At 35.9% G+C, this 18,018-nt stretch overlaps 1 protein-coding gene across 1 annotated transcript in view; it reads left to right on the top strand.

The window, feature by feature from the left end:
• The window catches only part of Fmn2 (formin 2), a 312,905-nt gene that overhangs the window by 235,553 nt on the left and 59,334 nt on the right, over positions 1 to 18,018 (top strand). Inside the window, exon 18 of the mRNA XM_033761961.1 lies at positions 864 to 915. Coding sequence (XP_033617852.1) covers positions 864 to 915 — 52 coding nt within the window. The remainder of the gene's footprint in view (positions 1 to 863; positions 916 to 18,018) is intronic.

Raw genomic sequence — 18,018 nt, 5'->3', positions numbered from 1 at the left:
GTAATACAGATATATTTGCATTTTACTTTATAACTCAGTGATTTCCAAACTGTGGATCACCAACTGTGAAATAAATTTAGCAGGTCACAATTTACCTTTTAAAAATCTAATAGTGTGTATTTCAAAATATTCAGATGGAATTATTTAAAATAACTATATGTTTGGAATCGAACCAAATATAATGTAGAAGAAACAGGTGAGAGTGTGTGTGAAGTAATACATAAATTCTACAATGCTTATACATAAATTGAAAGACAAAACCGTACTTATTAAATGATAGATTCCTATGCAACTTTAAGAAAATTTCATTTTTGAAATTTATACAAAATTGTAGTGAATAAATGGGTATCCCACCCCACCACCACCCCTTTCAGAACAGATCATGATCTATTTACTCGTGATCACTGTTACAAAGAGCTCTATAGCAGAGTTCACAGTTCTTACTATAACTCAGGAAGGTTAGTTACCATTTATTTAGTTTTTGACTTGGTGTTTGCATCTTTGCTTGACAGAATTGTTTTCAACTAATTGAACTAATCATTGGCATTTAGACCCTGACACATTTGATGTAAACATGAAATTAGTGTTTTATTCAGTTAGTCTGACTGTTCTTAGGATATGATTAGGATTTGAAAGTTTTTATTGGTTATGTAACATACTAAATCTGTGTTGATATAGTAGTGTCAACTTAATTAAAATTAAATATGCTCACTTTAATTGTATGTGTCAGTGTCATTTATAATTTAAAATAAATTCCTGGTCAGTATGCATTATAATTAATAGAATAAATTTCATATTACGTCATATTTTGCTTGAGAAAGTCTAAGTATTTATCTGTCTCACATCCTTTTCTTCATTTTCAGCTAAAATTGACCAGGAAGCAGAGGAAACTTCACTGACAGAGACCTATAAATGGTGAGAAATTGCTTTCTTTTCATATAGCCTATCTTCTCAGGATAGGCTAGTGAAATACTTAGTATTATTTCATCTCAAGAAACAAATTATTTGTTTACTTTTTATTTTCAAGCATAAAACAAAAAGAAATCCAATACAATGGTATATTTGAATTCCAAAATGAACAAATAAATTTTATTTGTATGACTTTAAATGATGTATAACCCCATGGAGTACCAAATTACTGTTAAGAGCGTAGCATGTTCTCTTTCAGATCAAATCAGGCACGTTCAGGATGGTATGGCTGTAGACTAGCATCTTCCCTTTCAAATAAGGTTTGGACTCTGCAAATGTAAGAAAGAATCTGTTGCAAGAATAAAAGTTGATGAGTTTGATTATAGAAAACTATTGAATTCCTATTCTCAATAGAAAAATCCAGGGCAGAGCTTCCCCTGAATGTACTTTCGCTTCTAGAATGGAGATTAGCAATCACGGGTGAGCAGAGAAAAGTATAGCAGAAATCTCCCTGCTTTTCTGCCTCAATTATCTTTTCTCCCCTTTACTCCATTAGTTGTGGTTCTGCAGAAAAACGTGTGTGTGTTTGGAGGAGGGTTAAGGGAAACAGGCACTGGAGAGAGACATCGAGAGATGTTGAGAAAGAAAAATTGAGAGAGAGTGAAAGATTTATTTTGTGAAATTGGCTCATGTGTCTATAGGAGCTAGCAAGTCTAAAATTAGTGAGGCAGGCTGGCAATTCCGGTAGGAGTTGATGTTGCAATCTTGAGTCTGAAAGTAGTCTGGAGACAGAATTCCTTCCTACGTGGGAACCTCCTCAGTCTAAGGGCTTCAGCTGACTGGATGAGGCCCAGCCATGTTAGGAAGGGGAATCTGCTTTTCTTAAAGTCTACATTAATCACATCTAAAAACTGCTTTCACAACAACAACTACACTGGTTTTGACCCAGAACTGGGCATCATAACCTAGCCAAGTTGGCACATAAAATTAACCATCACACTTTCTAAAGAGAATCTGATTATCCTCTAGGGAAAGTTTTATTGAAGAAGTTCATTGTCATTACTTTATAAGGCAAGCTCCTTATCCTTGGAGGTCTTGGGGAAGACCAGTTGAAGAGGGCCTTTGTAGTTCCATAATGCAGTAGCAACAAGCAAAATGGCCAGACAGTCAGAATTTTGACAGAAGGAACAAGGGAGGAAGACAGCCGAGAGGGATCCTTCAGGGATCACAGAAGATACTAGAGTTTGGGAGGCTGTGCCTAAGCATGCTAGGCTGCACCTACTCATGAGTATCAGGTTGGGATGGGGAGCCGACTGTGTCAAGACCTATTGATATATGTTGTAAGCCTCTCTGACCCTAGGGTCAACCATTGGCTGAACAATCAGGTATTGTGACCCAGGGGCAACTCGTGGGAAAGCAAGCTTTAAAATAAAATTACATATTGCATTCCTGCATGCAGTCTTTCTGATACTTACAAAGTCAGTGAAACAGCATCAGCCGAGCTGATCTTCCTTTTCCAGCCTTCCGTTAGCCCTTGACACAGAAAATACAGAGGAAAGTTTTTGTTGTACGATGCTAGTAATGCTTAAAAGGTTTACTTTTACTCTGTACCCTGTAGCAAGAAAACTAGTGACAAATTGGCAACATATTGTCATTCTTTGATTCATAGAAATGGTTCAGAGTCATTTACAGATCATTGTGATTGCTAAGTTAGTCTATCCGATGCTTTATGGATCAAAGGATGATCATATTGAAAGGGGGGTTCGCGTGCCCTTTCGGGTGCCCCTTCCCAATTAGGCCACTCACGCACCGAGAGGTCCGGCAGGAGATCTTTATTGTAGGGAGGCGAGCAGGAGGCAGGAAGGCAGAGAGAGAGAGAGAGAGAGAGAGGGAGGGAGAGAGGAGGAAGAAGAAGCAGAAGGAGAGAGAGAACAAAGAAAGGAAGGTCCCTTTATCAGTTTGGGGTGGGCTATTGCTTATTTATGAGGAGTGAGCTACTTTTAACCTATCGCAGGCCAGATTGCTTTTATGGGCCCAGTCCTGCAGACGCAGGTTTCAACTTTCCTGGACCACTGTGGCCTTGGTGGGGAGGCAAACCAGAGATAAGGGCATGAGGTCATTTTAGGAGCCAAGATGTACCAGGAGAATGCAGCCTGTGAGGCGGCGTCACAGCATACTTTAACGTGATCAATTCCCTAACACATATAGTGACTACACAGCTTTTCTGTACCAAAAAAAGAAGTTTCCTGAAGGATCTGGAGCTAATTTAGGACTTTCGTCTCACCAAGATTACTGTGAAAGAAGGCATGGTTGTGTGGTGGACTGATTCTCACTATGTTTTGAGTGTACCTCTGCTACTCTAGAAATACAAGTAGATAAGCCACTTAAGTGCCTGGGCCTTCGCATCTTCATTTATAAAAGGAGTGAAAACTTTGTCTCTCTTTCCATTCTCTTTGGCTGTAGAATAGAATTCCTTGTTCTTTGCAGTAGGCTAAACTCTTCCAGGGTGGCTGATAAGAGGTCTTCCTAGAAAGGCTTATTCTTGTGAAAATGTTCCATAAAATGTATACACATTGGCTCTGAAAGGAATTCTCTTTTGTTTTGATGTCCTGGTACTATAGTAGAATATTATGTGTTCTTCGGATCATTTTATAATATCATAACTAAAAATATTCAAAAGAAACAGTGGTTTAGTACAGCTTTTGAAACAAATCACATCTTTATTCTTATTTTGTGTGTTAGCATCTTGGTTTTATGTGCTAATTCTACTTATGCATACATTTTCCTATTAATCTAAAAAGTGGAATTTGGAGCTCCTATTTCACAAAAATAAAATATATAGCTTTTCAGTAAACACTTTGAACTTGTCAATTCTCTTAAAAAGGAAGGCGACGAGTCAAATGAGGCTTGAACCATATCCAAAATTCAAATAAAAATCAGATGAATATATTCTAATCTTCAGATGATTTCACTGGGCCGAGCTATCATGTTGTGTTACAAGATGGATTTCAGCAGGATGTTGTTAATGTTGGCTACGTCCCCACTGTGTATGTTTATTTCAGCTTCTGGTTTTATTTTATTTTTAATTAGAATACATGGCTTTCTTCAACTGTGGAAAACGATCACCAGACAAAATGTGATTATTTTTATTTTCTCACAGAATTACTTAGTATCCATGTCACCTCATGGGTGGAGAATATGGAAAATTTGGATTTGCCTAATAAGTTACCATTTCCTTATATACATTTAAAGAATAAGGAAGCTTGATGTTATAAAATAGACCTCTCCACACTAAAATATTTATTACTGTGTAATGCATTTTTCTTTGTATTTCCTTTGTTATTTAAATTCCATGGGTAAAACTCCTATCTTCTGACTTTTGAAGTAAAATAAGGACAGGTTTTAAAAACACACAATTCCAGCTATCTGTTGCTCTGATTAAATTTATTTTTGGAATTAGTAAAGCTGATAGAAATTAATACAAGCAAAATATGAATTATATTTTAACTATTACAGTAGAAAACGTATTCTCATTAGTTGATTTAGGTGACATTCTGGGAAAAGAGAATTAAAGTTAAAATTGTATAATGCTTAACACCCACCCTCTTTGAAAAATGGCAAACAAAGTGAAATGTATGTACCACTGATACTATTTTAAGGGATATTTTTCTAGGATTTTGTGGGTTTTTTCTTAGAGATTAAAACATTTGTCATATGTAATAGGATATGTATAATATATAATATGGTATATAATACATATATTCTGAAGTTTTATATCAATTTGTTTTTTTAAAATGTTTGAATAGAAGTCTTTCCCTTCTGCAGGATCCAAAAGGAGCTAGAAAGATTAGCCCTATCTCCCTTCCCTTCCCTTCCTCCCTCCCTTCCTCCCTCCTTACCTCCCTCCCTTCTGTGCATGTATGGTACTAGGGATTCAACTCAGGCCCCGTGCCAGCTAGTAATGTGCTTTACCACTGGCTGTACCCCACACTCTTTTAATTCTGTGATTATACCATAAGACCATACTGATCTTGTTGGATAGAGTAGAAATTATCACAATCATACAGAAGTAATAAGTTTTTTATTTTAGCCCTATTATATGATGAACATTTGACTGCATATTTTGCATATTAATTCTCTCATAGAGTCTTTTAACTCTTAAAGAGAATATACTAATTCCCTCTTTTCTCCTATTTCATTTCAATATTAGAATGGCAGTTGAAAATAACCAGCAATCAAAAGCAAGAAATAGTAATAGAAGAAAGCACTTTTTAAAAGAACTTTAAATCACATATTTTAAAAAAATTACCATTTCTACATGTACTATTACTTAGGTGATATTTCACCAAAGCCAGGATTGTGTAACAAATGAGTTGAAATGGAAAATTAATATTTCATGCAAAATAAGACCATAAAAAAATAAAGAAGGAAGGGGAAAAGGAAGGAAGGAAGAGGTGTGTTGGTTCCAATGGTTTCATATAGAATGTAACTGTTCATTCATCATGGAAGAGAAAAATATTTAATCAGTCCTGAACTGATGCACACATACTTTATCATGTTTAGTGACTTTTAGAGTGTCAGTTTGTAAAGTGTTTATCCAAGGAATGGACTTCTGGCACATGGATAAAATGAAAACTGAAATGTTTAGTTCATAATAGGCATATTTTCCAGAATCTCTCTGAACAACTATCTGGAGATGAATAGAAAGACTACAGGTCTTTGTTTATCTGGCTTATGCTGGCAGACCACGCAGGCTCCAGCCTGGTATTAAAACTGAAGTGACACGGAATGTCTTTGCAAAACCCCAAACAATGACATCATTCCCTTAGCAGTATTGATAAAGTGAAGCAAAGTTGGAATTTGTTATTTCCCAATTTGGATTTCTTAGTTAACTACTATGGATCTTGCCAAAAGATTTACTGTCTGGAGACCCACCAGAGGAAGGCTTCCCAGACTCAATGGTAGAAATCTGTGTTTTGTGCCTTTTCAGTCCATGGGTTACGTTTTAGGTGTAGGACATTTCTTTGTACAAATGGGTTTTCTTCTGAGGCTGTCTTACGTAAATTTTTACAAAATCCATTGACCTTCAGCAACGTGACAGTCCATGACACCCTTTGCAGGTTTCTTGGCCTTTGTCAACCACTTATAAAAAGAACATTTTGGGATGGTGGTGTCTCCTGAAATTTTAGCTTGTTAGCTTTAGAGCATTTTATAGGATTTCAGCACTTTTTGCTTCGGAGAATATTAGTGTGTTTTTTTCCAATTTGTGTTAACAATTGTATGGGAAAATGTACTAAGGAATGTTTGACTTTTTAAAAAAGCATTACTGTAAAAGTGGAGAGTCTTCTTGTGTATGAGATCGACTTTTTACTCTACTTGTTAAAAATGTGATCAAATCTAGAGTAGGCTAATCTCTAGAAATTCTGTTCTTCTCCAAATTGATAGAGGTTAGAACTTCTAAACTTTCGTCCCTTGCAGCTAAGAAAAAACATAATTAAAATCACTATACTTTTACTGAGGATCCCAGTTACTGTGTTCTTAAAATGAATGTGGTGTAGAAATGTAGAGGAGGAAAAAAAAAAGGATATAATATTTTGCTCACTATTTTGTATTTTTTGTTTTTGTAATTTTCTAAAAAAATTATATATTTATTTTGGGTACTGGGGATCTGACTGGGTACCTTATGCTTGTGAGGCAGGCGGCAGCACCACTGAGCTAAATCCCTGGCCCTCTTTGTTTTATTTTTAAAACAGAAAGTAGAAAAGCATAAAAGTTAATCACTAAAGTTACCAGGTGTATTTAATTTACTAACATGATTTGCTAGGGTGTACAACTTGAGAAAATAGAGGTTTAGCATAGTAGATATGCCAGAAAGACTATTTAAATGAAAATAGTCAAAGGTCACTCTGAGGAGAGGAAGGGAAAGATTTTCTGAGTAGAATGAAAACATAGAAAGTGAAATAGTTACTGATTTTTCTACATGTGTATTTCGTCAGGCAGATTAGAAATCTGCTTTACCCTGGGTGTAATGGTACACACCTATAATCCCAGAACTCAGGACACTGAGGCAGAAGGATCACTGTGATTTTGAGACCAGAACGAACTACATAGAAACACCCTTTCTGAAACGAAGAAACAAGCAAACAAACATGGTTTACAAGGTTCTTCGTACTCCTTTAGATACAGGTTACAAAGAACTGTGTTAAATTGTTACACCCCTCAGAGCGTTCTCAGACGCTGCAAGAACCGGAGGTAGAGGTTGGCAACCTCCAAGGGGGCAGAAATGAGGCAGACAGATGGAAATGCTCTCTGTACTGCCATTTTCACCTCATTTTGAAAATAAGGGTAACTTATTTTCTGAAAGAAACCAAAGAGTACTTGGCATATAGGAAGCACAGTATAGTTCTTTAATGGTGTTCTTCCTGTTGGATGCTTGTCACAGAGACACCACTATTCAGTCAGTATTTTCTGTATGTGTGTTATTGTGAACTCTTGAAGTAGTGGATCGGATGGATTCCTGGACACAGAGAAGCCATGAAGAACTCTGGCTAATCCACTGTGGGCCATGGGTGAGACAATTTTTTTAAGTTAGTATAAGGAACTCAAAAAAGAACACATTAACTTTTGGGGGAGGAAGAAAAGACTAAGGGAATAACAAGGTCTATGAGAGTAATTATCTTGCAAAGACATAATTTGGTGAAAATATTGAGCAGTTTTTTAAGATGAAATTTTTCTTTCATTGTGAGAAATTTTACATTATGAAACTCTTGCCTCAACTCATTTTTGGCTGCTGTGATTGCATACATCAAACATGGATGAACGATAGTAGCAGAATTTTTTGACTAATGTGCTCATCACCTGTCTTGGAAGACAGTATAGTTGTAATCTTGGCCCAGTGGAAATTATAGCTATATTTGCCTTTGCAGACTTGAAGTCAGAGTTGGAGGAAAGAAATAACCACAAAATTCTACTCTCAATAGGTGGAGCATCTGCATAGCCTGTCAAAGAAGTTAGTGATGACTTTTAGGTCCATGGTGGGCACAACCTTTTCAGGCTTAGTTTCCTCCATTTATTGGGATTCAATACAATCATGTAAATATTGCATTAAACAAAAAAACTAAACATGTGCTAAGTGTTCAGTACACACAAGTTTCTCCTCTCTCAAAATGTATGCATCTTTCAACTTTCAAACAGCAATTCCTTCCCTGACCCAACACTATGTACAACCCCTCCCTGTCTCCTCCACCCCTAAACAACCTCTAACCATCTGGGTGAAAGCAAGTCCACATTCCCATTCTTGGTCACAGAGTCTCCCAAGGAGAAACATTAGCATATTTGCAATGAAAATACATTTCATTCCCCTGGTAATACTGTGGCATGAAAATTTGTATCTATACTGATTTTTTTTTATAGCAAAAGGTTATTACTGGCACACAAAACCCTAGATTATCGTGAATTGATGTAGATTTTGCTGCTACTTCCAGAAGATTGGCAAACCCTATTTGTGTACTATTTAAACCAGTAAAACAGTTCCCAAAGTATCTCTGGGTTATTTTACAATGTTATGAAAATATATCCTTGCAAAACAACTTAGAGTCTTTTTTTTTGTTTGTTTGTGGTTCTAGTCTTTACATTGTTAGCAGTAAATTATGAGGATTTTGTGGGAAAAACACATGAATTGATTAAAATTATTCTACTTAAAGATATTGTGATTACGTTAAAGAGATTTGGAATACTTGACATGGTTTGCAGAGTTGATTTAAGAAATATATGGGAAATTAGGCCAGAAGACCCTGTCTCACGTAAAGTCCAAGTTCTTTCTGTGCTCTGTGTTCTAGAGAGCGAGAGAGAGAGAGAGAGAGAGAGAGCATAGAATGAAAAAGGCAATAAGAACAACAGAAGATAGAAGATAACTTCAGTGAATCGAGGAGGGGGAATTAGGAAAATAATGCAATAAAGACATTATAGCAGCTTCTTTTCTCTCTGGTTTTTCCTAGAGTGTTGTAAATGAATATCCAGGGGTATATATTGTGTCTTTCTTGTTCGGTTGCCTAAAATTTAGTCTTCAGTTTTCTAAAGTTGATTTTCATTTGAAGAATTTAGTGATAATTGGGCATGGTTGAATACAGGTAGCATACAAGGGGTGATTAAAAAAAATGCACCGGATGTTTAATTTTTAAAAATTAATCATAGTAAAAAAACCCAATGGTATTAATCTCCTTCAAAATATTCCCTATGGCTTCAAACACACTTACCCCACTGTCCTTGACACTTTCTAAAGCAGTTCTGGAAGCCCTCTTTTGGGAGCATCTTTAGTTTGGACTGTTGTGGCTGCCTCTGTTTGCTAAATTGATTAAAAACATTGACCTTTCATCATCATTTTGACTTCGATGAACAGTCGGACATTGCCAGTTGCCAGATCCAGTGAATAAAGTGGAAGAGGACACGCTGTAAAGTTTTAGGAGCCCACCTTTCTGTTGGGTGGTACTCAGCAACAGCATTCACTGTATTTTTTATCACGTCTTGTCAAGGCAACGAAGACTTCCAGAACTGCTTCAGAAAGTGGCCAGACTGATAGGCCAAGTGTGCCAGAAGTGCAGGGATGTATTTTGAGGAGGATTAATGATAATGTATCTTCTACTGTAATATATTTTTTAAAAATGTAAACATTCACTATATATTTTATCACACTGTATGGAAAAATTTTCTCATTGACTTAGAAAACTTAAAATATAGATCCATTACAGTAGAACTAAAAATGATTGTTTTAAATATTACACCTATGACTCAAAGTGACGTCTCACCAAAAGTAAACAGATTCTTTTGCATTTTGTAAAGGTTTTCACATCCTTCAGAGATGTCTTGGGAAAGAAATAGTGCCATGTAGGTTAGCATACATGCTTCAGATAATTCTGTTAAGGGTCTTCTCATTTGAATTCTCACGGATATGAAATGTAGGTCTCAAGACTTTTAAAACATATGACTTACCTTTCTTTTTTTTTTTCTTTGATTTACATCTTACTATTTTTGGCTCTATAAGAATAAATTCACATAATATTCTAAATCCCTCAACTTTATTTGAAATATGGGTTTATCGACTCTAATCAAAATGTACTAGAAAGGTAAGCAAATGTATATTTAAGTAATTCTATGTTAGAATACTTTAAAAGTAAGGATCTGTAAATTATTACTTATTTTAGTGCTGTTTTGACCAAAGAAAGCACTGGATTCAAAAGATAATTAAATGTGAAAGTCCACAACTTGATAGCTTATTCCAGATATAAAGCTTAGGATTTGATGAAAAATAAATTTAGTGAGTATAACTGTAAAATTTACCACATAGTGAGTAAAAGATGAAATTTCTTTATCTCCCATGTAATAGTACATAAGTCAGAAGAAAAGGAAATGGTATATAATCAGCTGATATTAAAAAATAGATGTAGAAAGACACTAGCATTTTTTTCTTCAATAATTTAATTCCATCCTAAAATAGTAATATTCAGGAGCCAGATCGGAAGCAAAATCACTAGTGGTAAGGATTTCTTCCTGAAACTCCTCATTGGGGAAATCTAACAACCCAAAAATATTGCTTATCAATGTCAGCAGCAAAATTAAAATAATTTCAAATAATTGAAGTAAAATTTTAAGATTCAGAAGGGCAAAATCAACTGTAGCATAATATCTCTCTGCCAGAAGTAGATCTGGATTTCTGGAAGACAAGAGTGTGTCTAGATTTCTGGATTTTTATTTGTGATCATCAGCCAAATTTTAAAAGCATTAAGAAATAAATGTTAAAACTGAAACTTTAATGAGAGGAACATATTGGGAAATATTTATAGGATTTCAAATGGGGAAAATCTTTGCCAGCATCACAGTCACAGACTATGGATGTTTATTTTTATCTCTAACTTACTCTTAAATGATTCATTGTCATTTGGTCTTCTGAGTAACATTGCAGAGGAAGCATAGTAATCAAATTAGTTGAGGAAAGTTTTTCCAAGCTTCTTGTTATCCATGTATTTTTCTACACATTATACTGCTGCTCTAGTTCATTTGACTTTATATTTTTATTTCTTTTAAACTGTTAAGTGTAAACATGGTAGAATAAGTCAGTTTATATCACAGGCTTATAAACACATGCACACGCACACACATACAAACACACACACACACACACACACACACACACACACCCTCCCTCACACCCTCTTGTCCTGACCTTCCCTACCCTCTCATGTCTCTTAAATGTTTTCTCTGATGTCATTTGTTGTATTTCTCAGCACTGTATTTCTCATACTGCTATTTCATTGTTTTTTCATTTAGCCATGATCTATTAGCTTATGATAATTATACATGTGATTTCTTTCAGCTTTAATTGAGTTTATTGGTACATTTTAGGGATACAGTACAGTTACATTCATTGTTGGGATCTTGTACCTCCACATGACAAGTCTTGATTCTCATTTTTTCCCCTTACCCCTGCCCTCCCTTCACCCCCTCCTCCCCTCCCCATCTACAAACACTTTATTTTCATCTTTTCATTATCACACATTTTTTTCTTTTCCCTTATTACCTTTCCCCTACCCATCCCACCTTCCTCTTCCTTCTTTTAATGTATGTATTTATATCACAATTTTTAGGTAGGAAAGTTATATATAAATATAATATTTTCAGACACATACATCCACAATTTATTCTTTCTTTACACTTGGCTGATAGTTATCCAAACTTCCCTCAGAAGAGAAAGCACTGCTTCATGCTTTCTTAGGCTTCAGAATTCCTTTCACAAAATCTAGCGGCATTCTTCCTAATGGATAGAGACAGTCTTATATGAAACATATAAGGTTCCCTGTGTTCCTGATATAAAAGTACATGTCTTGGGCATGGTGTGTGCCTTCTTATTTACCATATGGGCGAGGTTTTTTTCTGTTTTATTTTGTTTTGAGTCTCATGTGTTTCTGTTCTGGGGTTTTGATGTGAGGATTAGATGGTGTTTCTAAAAGTGAGAGGGAGATAAGACACTTGTGTTCTGTATAAGCCTGCAATGTAGGAGTGCTGAGTATTATTTTAAGGCCAACCCAGGCAACTTCTCAGACTGTCTTTTAAAAAAAGTAAAGTAAAAGAAAAGAGAAAAGCAAAGCTATGTATTTCATTCAAATGTGAAAACCAGGGATGTACCATGGCAGGCGGCAAGGCATTGCATGTAGTCATGACAGACAGACACAGAAAGTAGGAGAGTGTAGCTGATGACTCCAGGAGATACGTTCACAGATTTTTGGCAGCTGAAGACCAAACCCTTGAAAAATGCCACATCGGAGTTGCTGCTGGAGGAAAAGGATCACATGACACAGAAGTCAATTCAAGAAGAAAAGAAAGAGAAAAATATACAAATTATTAGAGAGGTCTGGGTGAATATCAAAGGTAGCAGAAAAACTCAAAACAACTGTGAAGTATATCTAAAGACAACATACTCAAAGAAGATAATGTGTGTGCTTATCAAAAATTGTTTTATTTGAACTTTGGCTCAACCTGAGTCATTGAGTCAGAAGCTGTATTGCAGTATACAGAAGAAAAGAAGAAAGTGGAAAATTTGAGGGCAAGATGATTTTGTCGAAAGTTTGTGGAGGGACAGAGGGGGAGAGACAGGATGAAAAGAAGAGGGAGATGTGTGCTCTGTTGTTAAAAACACATTTGGTTGCTACCCACAAGGGTCTAGATAAATGCCCTAACTGGAGAGAGAATCTGCATTTTAGTATAGACAACTATTGTAGTCATAAAACACAGGAAAATGATGATCTAATTACTGGAAGTTACATGCAAGCAGTTGAATAAGTAATGTCAGGAATTTCAAAGGAAAAAAAGGTGTGGAGCAATCCTGGGAAACCGTGCTTGGAAAGTGTTGAGAGGAGCACAGCAGGGCAAGAACTGTGGAGTTTGAAAGTCCAGGGAACCAGGAATGTGAAGCTCTAGTAAAAAATATTATGGTGACATGATTTTTGTCTAGTTAAAGGCATGCTTTTGTTTAAAAAATAGCAATAAACATAATTAGAAAAAGAAGATATAAACGGGATCCCAAGGACTTTAAGAATAGTACAGCCAGTCAGTGCCAGTGGTTCTGGAACTGCAATCCATGGGGACAGACACCAGTATAAGAAGAAGGGGAGTTGGGCATGAAAGGGTTGATAGTTTAGAAGACAAGTGTGCTTAGCAGTGAAGAAAAGTGGGCTGGAATCTCCTACAAGGAGCACAGGAATGGGAGAGCTTCCTGGACAAGTGCTGCCAGGTTGACCGGCCCATCTTGGAATGTTGTTGTAGCTCAGCTCTTGCAGCTTGGCCCCTGAGACTTGGTGCTCTTAACTGCCTTAGGACAGCTAGTGTAATCCTGCATTTCTACTGAGATAAGACATACTTCCTGTGAGTGAAGAAGAAGGGGAAAACCAGCTGAGGAACAGGACATCTTCAAGCTATGCAATAGAGTACAGGAGACCTATCAGACTTACCCAGTTGCTTATATTACCTTAAAATGGCATGGCCATAGTGACCCTTTTTATGGACAGAAATCAAAAGAGATAGGTCCTGTAGATATAGGCTAGAAGTGGAATATTTCCTTATATTAAAAACTTGCATTGATGTCTTCAAAAGTGTCAGAATGACGAAGAATCCATCTTGCTTGTAAATGTTTCTATGTTCGTGCTTGTTTTCCCCCTCAACAGCTTCCATAAGGCTCCTTACTCATTCTTATAAAAAAGCATATTCTTGTCAGGATGACAGTGCTATGCAGCTTTCAACATGCCAGGAACATCTTACGAATATTGTTGGGCTAGTGAACCAGAGATGTAGCCAAGCACTGAGAGTACATTTTAAAAATGCTAAATGCTATTTGATTGTCATTGTTTTCTTTGTCTATCCTTACATCTCTGAATTTACCTCGGGTAAAAATGAAGTTTTTGTGGTCTTGCTTGTGATGAGTTCTTTTACCTACAAAGCTAGGAGCTTGTTCATATATTTCAAATTGTTAATGTCACAGAATCTAAGAGTGTATCTTCTTACACTTGTTGTGTCCCTGTCTTACGTGAGGCCTGGGAGGGCTTTAGAGATTTTAGCCAGCTAGTTCTCACAAAATTCTTACAATGAATGAGTGGGGTGATTCTTAGTGCCCACTTTGCAGATGGGGAAATAGAGGGAAAGAATATCACTCCTGTTAAACGACTTCTCAAGCTTCCCTTGTAGTTAAATATTATGTGAGTATTAGTCCATGGAGCAGTTCTGGGATTGATTTATGATACTTAAAGCCAAAATGAATGAAATACAGTGTTTGTACAGATGTTTTGCTACTTAATTCTGCCAAATAATAGTCTGTCCTTTATTTCTTATGTTCTTATGCTTTGTACCACTCAATAGCCATATAAGGATAAAATAGCGAGACATTAAAATACTTTGTAATTGTATGGCAACATACAAATATGAGATATTTATATCATTACTGTGTATATGTGCTATTGTTCATGTCAGTGAGAATTCATGCAGACAGTAAGAGCATTTGTGAGCTTTTAGAAGTCTATTTTGAGTCTTAATGGGGAAAACTTTTTTATATAAAAGTGGAGGCCACCTATAGTAGTAAAGTTGTTCGGAAGGCCACTGGGACTGTACCAGGGCTTTGTACACGTGAAATACACACCCTACTACTGAGTTACATCTCCAGCTCTGTAGTGGTAGACACATGGAAAATCTGTTAAATATAAAAACAACTGGACTGGCTACCTACATCTTTCTGAAAATTAAACCTAAAATTCGTTCATTTGTCTCATCACTACCATAAAATAACTACTTAAACAAAAAAGTAAACAAAAGTAGCCCCTTCCCTATACACTCTCTTTCCTACTCTTTATAACCATTCTTATCTTTCTTACCTCATCTATCCTTACATCTTTTTTGAGCCTCCTTTTATGATTTCATTGTCGGTCTTTTAAGAAGTTTGTTTATTTTACCAATCCTTTGAAAGAAGTAGATATTTTAGTTTTTTTAAAAAAAAATATTTCCCTGCTCCTTTATGTTTTGGTTGGTTATTTTCTATTTCACACATTTTTACTCTTTAATAGTCCCTTCTTTTTACAACCTTTTTTTTTGTGTGACTCTGTAGGCTGCATAAAAACATTTATTTATTTTTATTTCTCATTGTTTTCAAGTTCTATGTTTATAGCTGTAACTTGTGTAGTTTTTTTCAATAGTTTTTCTATCAATTTCCAATTAATTGCCTTAAAATCAGAAAACCTACTTTATCTAATAGCAGCTGTTTAAAAGCCTTTGCGATATCCTTTATGATCTGGTATAATCTACCTTTACATTCATATTTCACTGAAAAAGAATCAGGGTGTTAGGTTTTGATTCTATGGTTTAGCAATTTCCACTTGCACATTTTCTCCTAACAACGTCTGAGACTGGAATGCATTTTATAATGGACTGCATCTTACAAATGAGACAGACCTGATTCAAAGTCAGCTTCTTGGGCCGGGGATTTAGCTCAGCGGTTAGGTGGCCTGCCTGGCAAGTGCAAGGACCCGAGTTCAATCCCCGGTATCAAAAAAAAAAAAAAGTACAAAGTCAGCTTCTTCCACACAGGATTTGAGTTTGTGTCGATCAGTTGAGGGCATTGTGAACCCCAAACCTGTTTAAGTTCAATCCTCCGCTTTGGTTGAGGGTTTCTGCTTGTTTGTTTGTCAGCCTGGTAGAGAGAATTCAGATGAAAAACCTTTCTGATTCCTGCATGGCTTATGACTCAAATTTTCAAGGGAACTTTTTTTGTTTTATTTTGTTTCATCTGTCTAGTGCCAGAGTTGAGATAAGTAACTCTCCTCACTTTCTCTATGTGCAGTGAATTTTTTTTCTCTCTCTTTTCTAAATGTGAATCCTTTGGTATCTTGGTTTATGCATGTGTTTAGGAGAGAGCAGACTTCTACTGAGACTCCTCATGTTGGACTGCTTTGCTTTCTTAAGCAAAAGTACATAAAATAATGTCACTTTAAAAACCTAGGATATGTTAATGATAGTGTATTTTAAAATAAACTACTTAATCATAAATTTCAAATCTGTACAATTAAAGTACATAATAATCACCCACTATAACTGTGGTATTTTTTATTTTGTAAACTTTTAAAAATATATACTTTAAATCTATCTGGTTTTATGTTGATGGAATACTCTTTTTTAAAAAAAAATCATTTCATCATTGTGTGTGTTCCTTTTTATCGCTTAGTAATACTTTGCCTTGCTTTTTGTGTATTTTGTATATTTTCCTTAGCTTTCTTTTCCCTAGTACATATTTTCCATCTCTTTATTTTGATTTTCTTGGGATATTTTGGTTTGGAAGTTGTTTTTGTTAAGCCTCATTTATTTGAATTTTCATTTCACTGCCCAGTCTGGTAGGCTTTCTTTTATGGATATTTTAAGTTCCTGTATATTTATTGTGATTGTTGATATATTTTGATATATCAATTTAGTATATGCTCAGTTGATTTTTTTCCCCCTTTGCCTTTTTATTTTCTTTTTCTCTCTCATGGTAGATGTAATTTTCTTCTTCTCTATTTTTGATGCAAGGAACTTTTTACATTTTTATTCCCAGTATGTTTATAGTTACCCTTAAAATGTAAGCTATCTAGCAAGTCTACAGTTTCTATTTTCCTTGTCCTCCTACACAATGTAAAGGTGCTTTGCCCTAGTTTCCTTATGTTACCTCAAGCTTTAGTCACCATTTTATGCTCAAAAATCAATAATAATTTAAGAAGTAAAGCTTTATTAAACTGACAATAATAGTTAATGAATTCTTTTTACCACTGTTCCTAGACCCTTCTTCCAAACTGACTTTTCTTCTTGCTGGAGAATACATGTTAGTGCCTCTTTTAATAAGGATTTTCTGTCAGGACACTGATCCAGCAGTTGCATACATAAAATGTGTTTTTACATTTCCAAATGTAAGGGATTTCTAAAGTTTTTTTCCCCCCTTCGTTATATAATGATTACAGAAAAGTAAATTACTTCATGAGAGTAATTCTTTGCATTTTTAGATTTGTTTTAGGGTCCAAAGAACCCAATATGTCTGTTATAGCAGTAGTGCTTGAACACAGTATTCCATTGTTAGATTTAGTCTTTATACTTGTTTACTATTTTAAACTGACTTAATAAAATTCTTCAAATATTCTGTATCTTTGCTGATGTTTTCCTGTTTGTATGTAACAGTCACTAAGAAGATAAAGACTGACTTGATAAATATGTCACTTTCTTCTTAATAGTTCTGACATTTTTGCTTTGTGTATTTTTCCAGTGTTTTGGTTTCATATATCCAAATTTAGGGTTGTTCTGTCTTCTTGGTGAGACAAATCCTATTTTGAATGCTTTTTCTGGTGCTGTTTTTTGCCTAAATTTCTACCTAACCTGCTCTCAAAATAAGTGTATGTCCATGCTTTTTGGATAGCATTTGTGATAGCACTTTTATAATTTTATTTTTAATCTTTCTGTGTCCTTATGAGGCATATTCCTACTGTCTGAGTGTATGAATCTCAACTGTGTGCTCAGGAAATGGAGAGGGTGCACTGGGTGAGCCGTAGACAAAGTACATGAGCCATACCTTCTTCAGGTTTTCGTTATTGCCTGACCCTGTGAGCTGCCACACAAATGGACCTGGCATGTTTCAGCTGTGAGTCTCTGGATAATAATATCTGTTTAGCCCCTGTGTTCCATAGTGCTTAAAATATCTGGGTATTTCTCCAGTGTGTATAGTCAGCTGCGTGGTGGCTACAGGTTTCACTGGGGAAGGAGTGGGCGAGTCCCTCCAGTGTGTCCATGCTGCAGGATTTTGGGCTCCTTCCTCATGGGGAGTTAGCCCTTTAGTCAGTGCACTCTGACCTGAAATCAGCTCAGTTCTGAGAACTGATCAAGGAACCGTGATTTTCTTTCAGAGCAACCACCCTCATCCTCCTGGCCTCTATTTTTGCCTTTTTCTGTAGCAGGAAACTATGTAAAGCAGGAAACTGTGGCAGAGAAGCAGAGGGAGCGCTGGAGTTTGAGAAGGCTTGAGGAGGAGATGTATACTTACTGCTTGCCCCAGGATGTTGT

The sequence above is a fragment of the Fukomys damarensis genome, unplaced genomic scaffold, assembly GCF_012274545.1.
Source record: "Fukomys damarensis isolate Sample0158 unplaced genomic scaffold, DMR_v1.0_HiC HiC_scaffold_11, whole genome shotgun sequence".
NCBI lineage: Eukaryota > Metazoa > Chordata > Mammalia > Rodentia > Bathyergidae > Fukomys > Fukomys damarensis.
The sequence above is the reverse complement of the archived record's forward strand: the minus strand, read 5'-3'. Positions and strand labels throughout refer to the sequence as shown.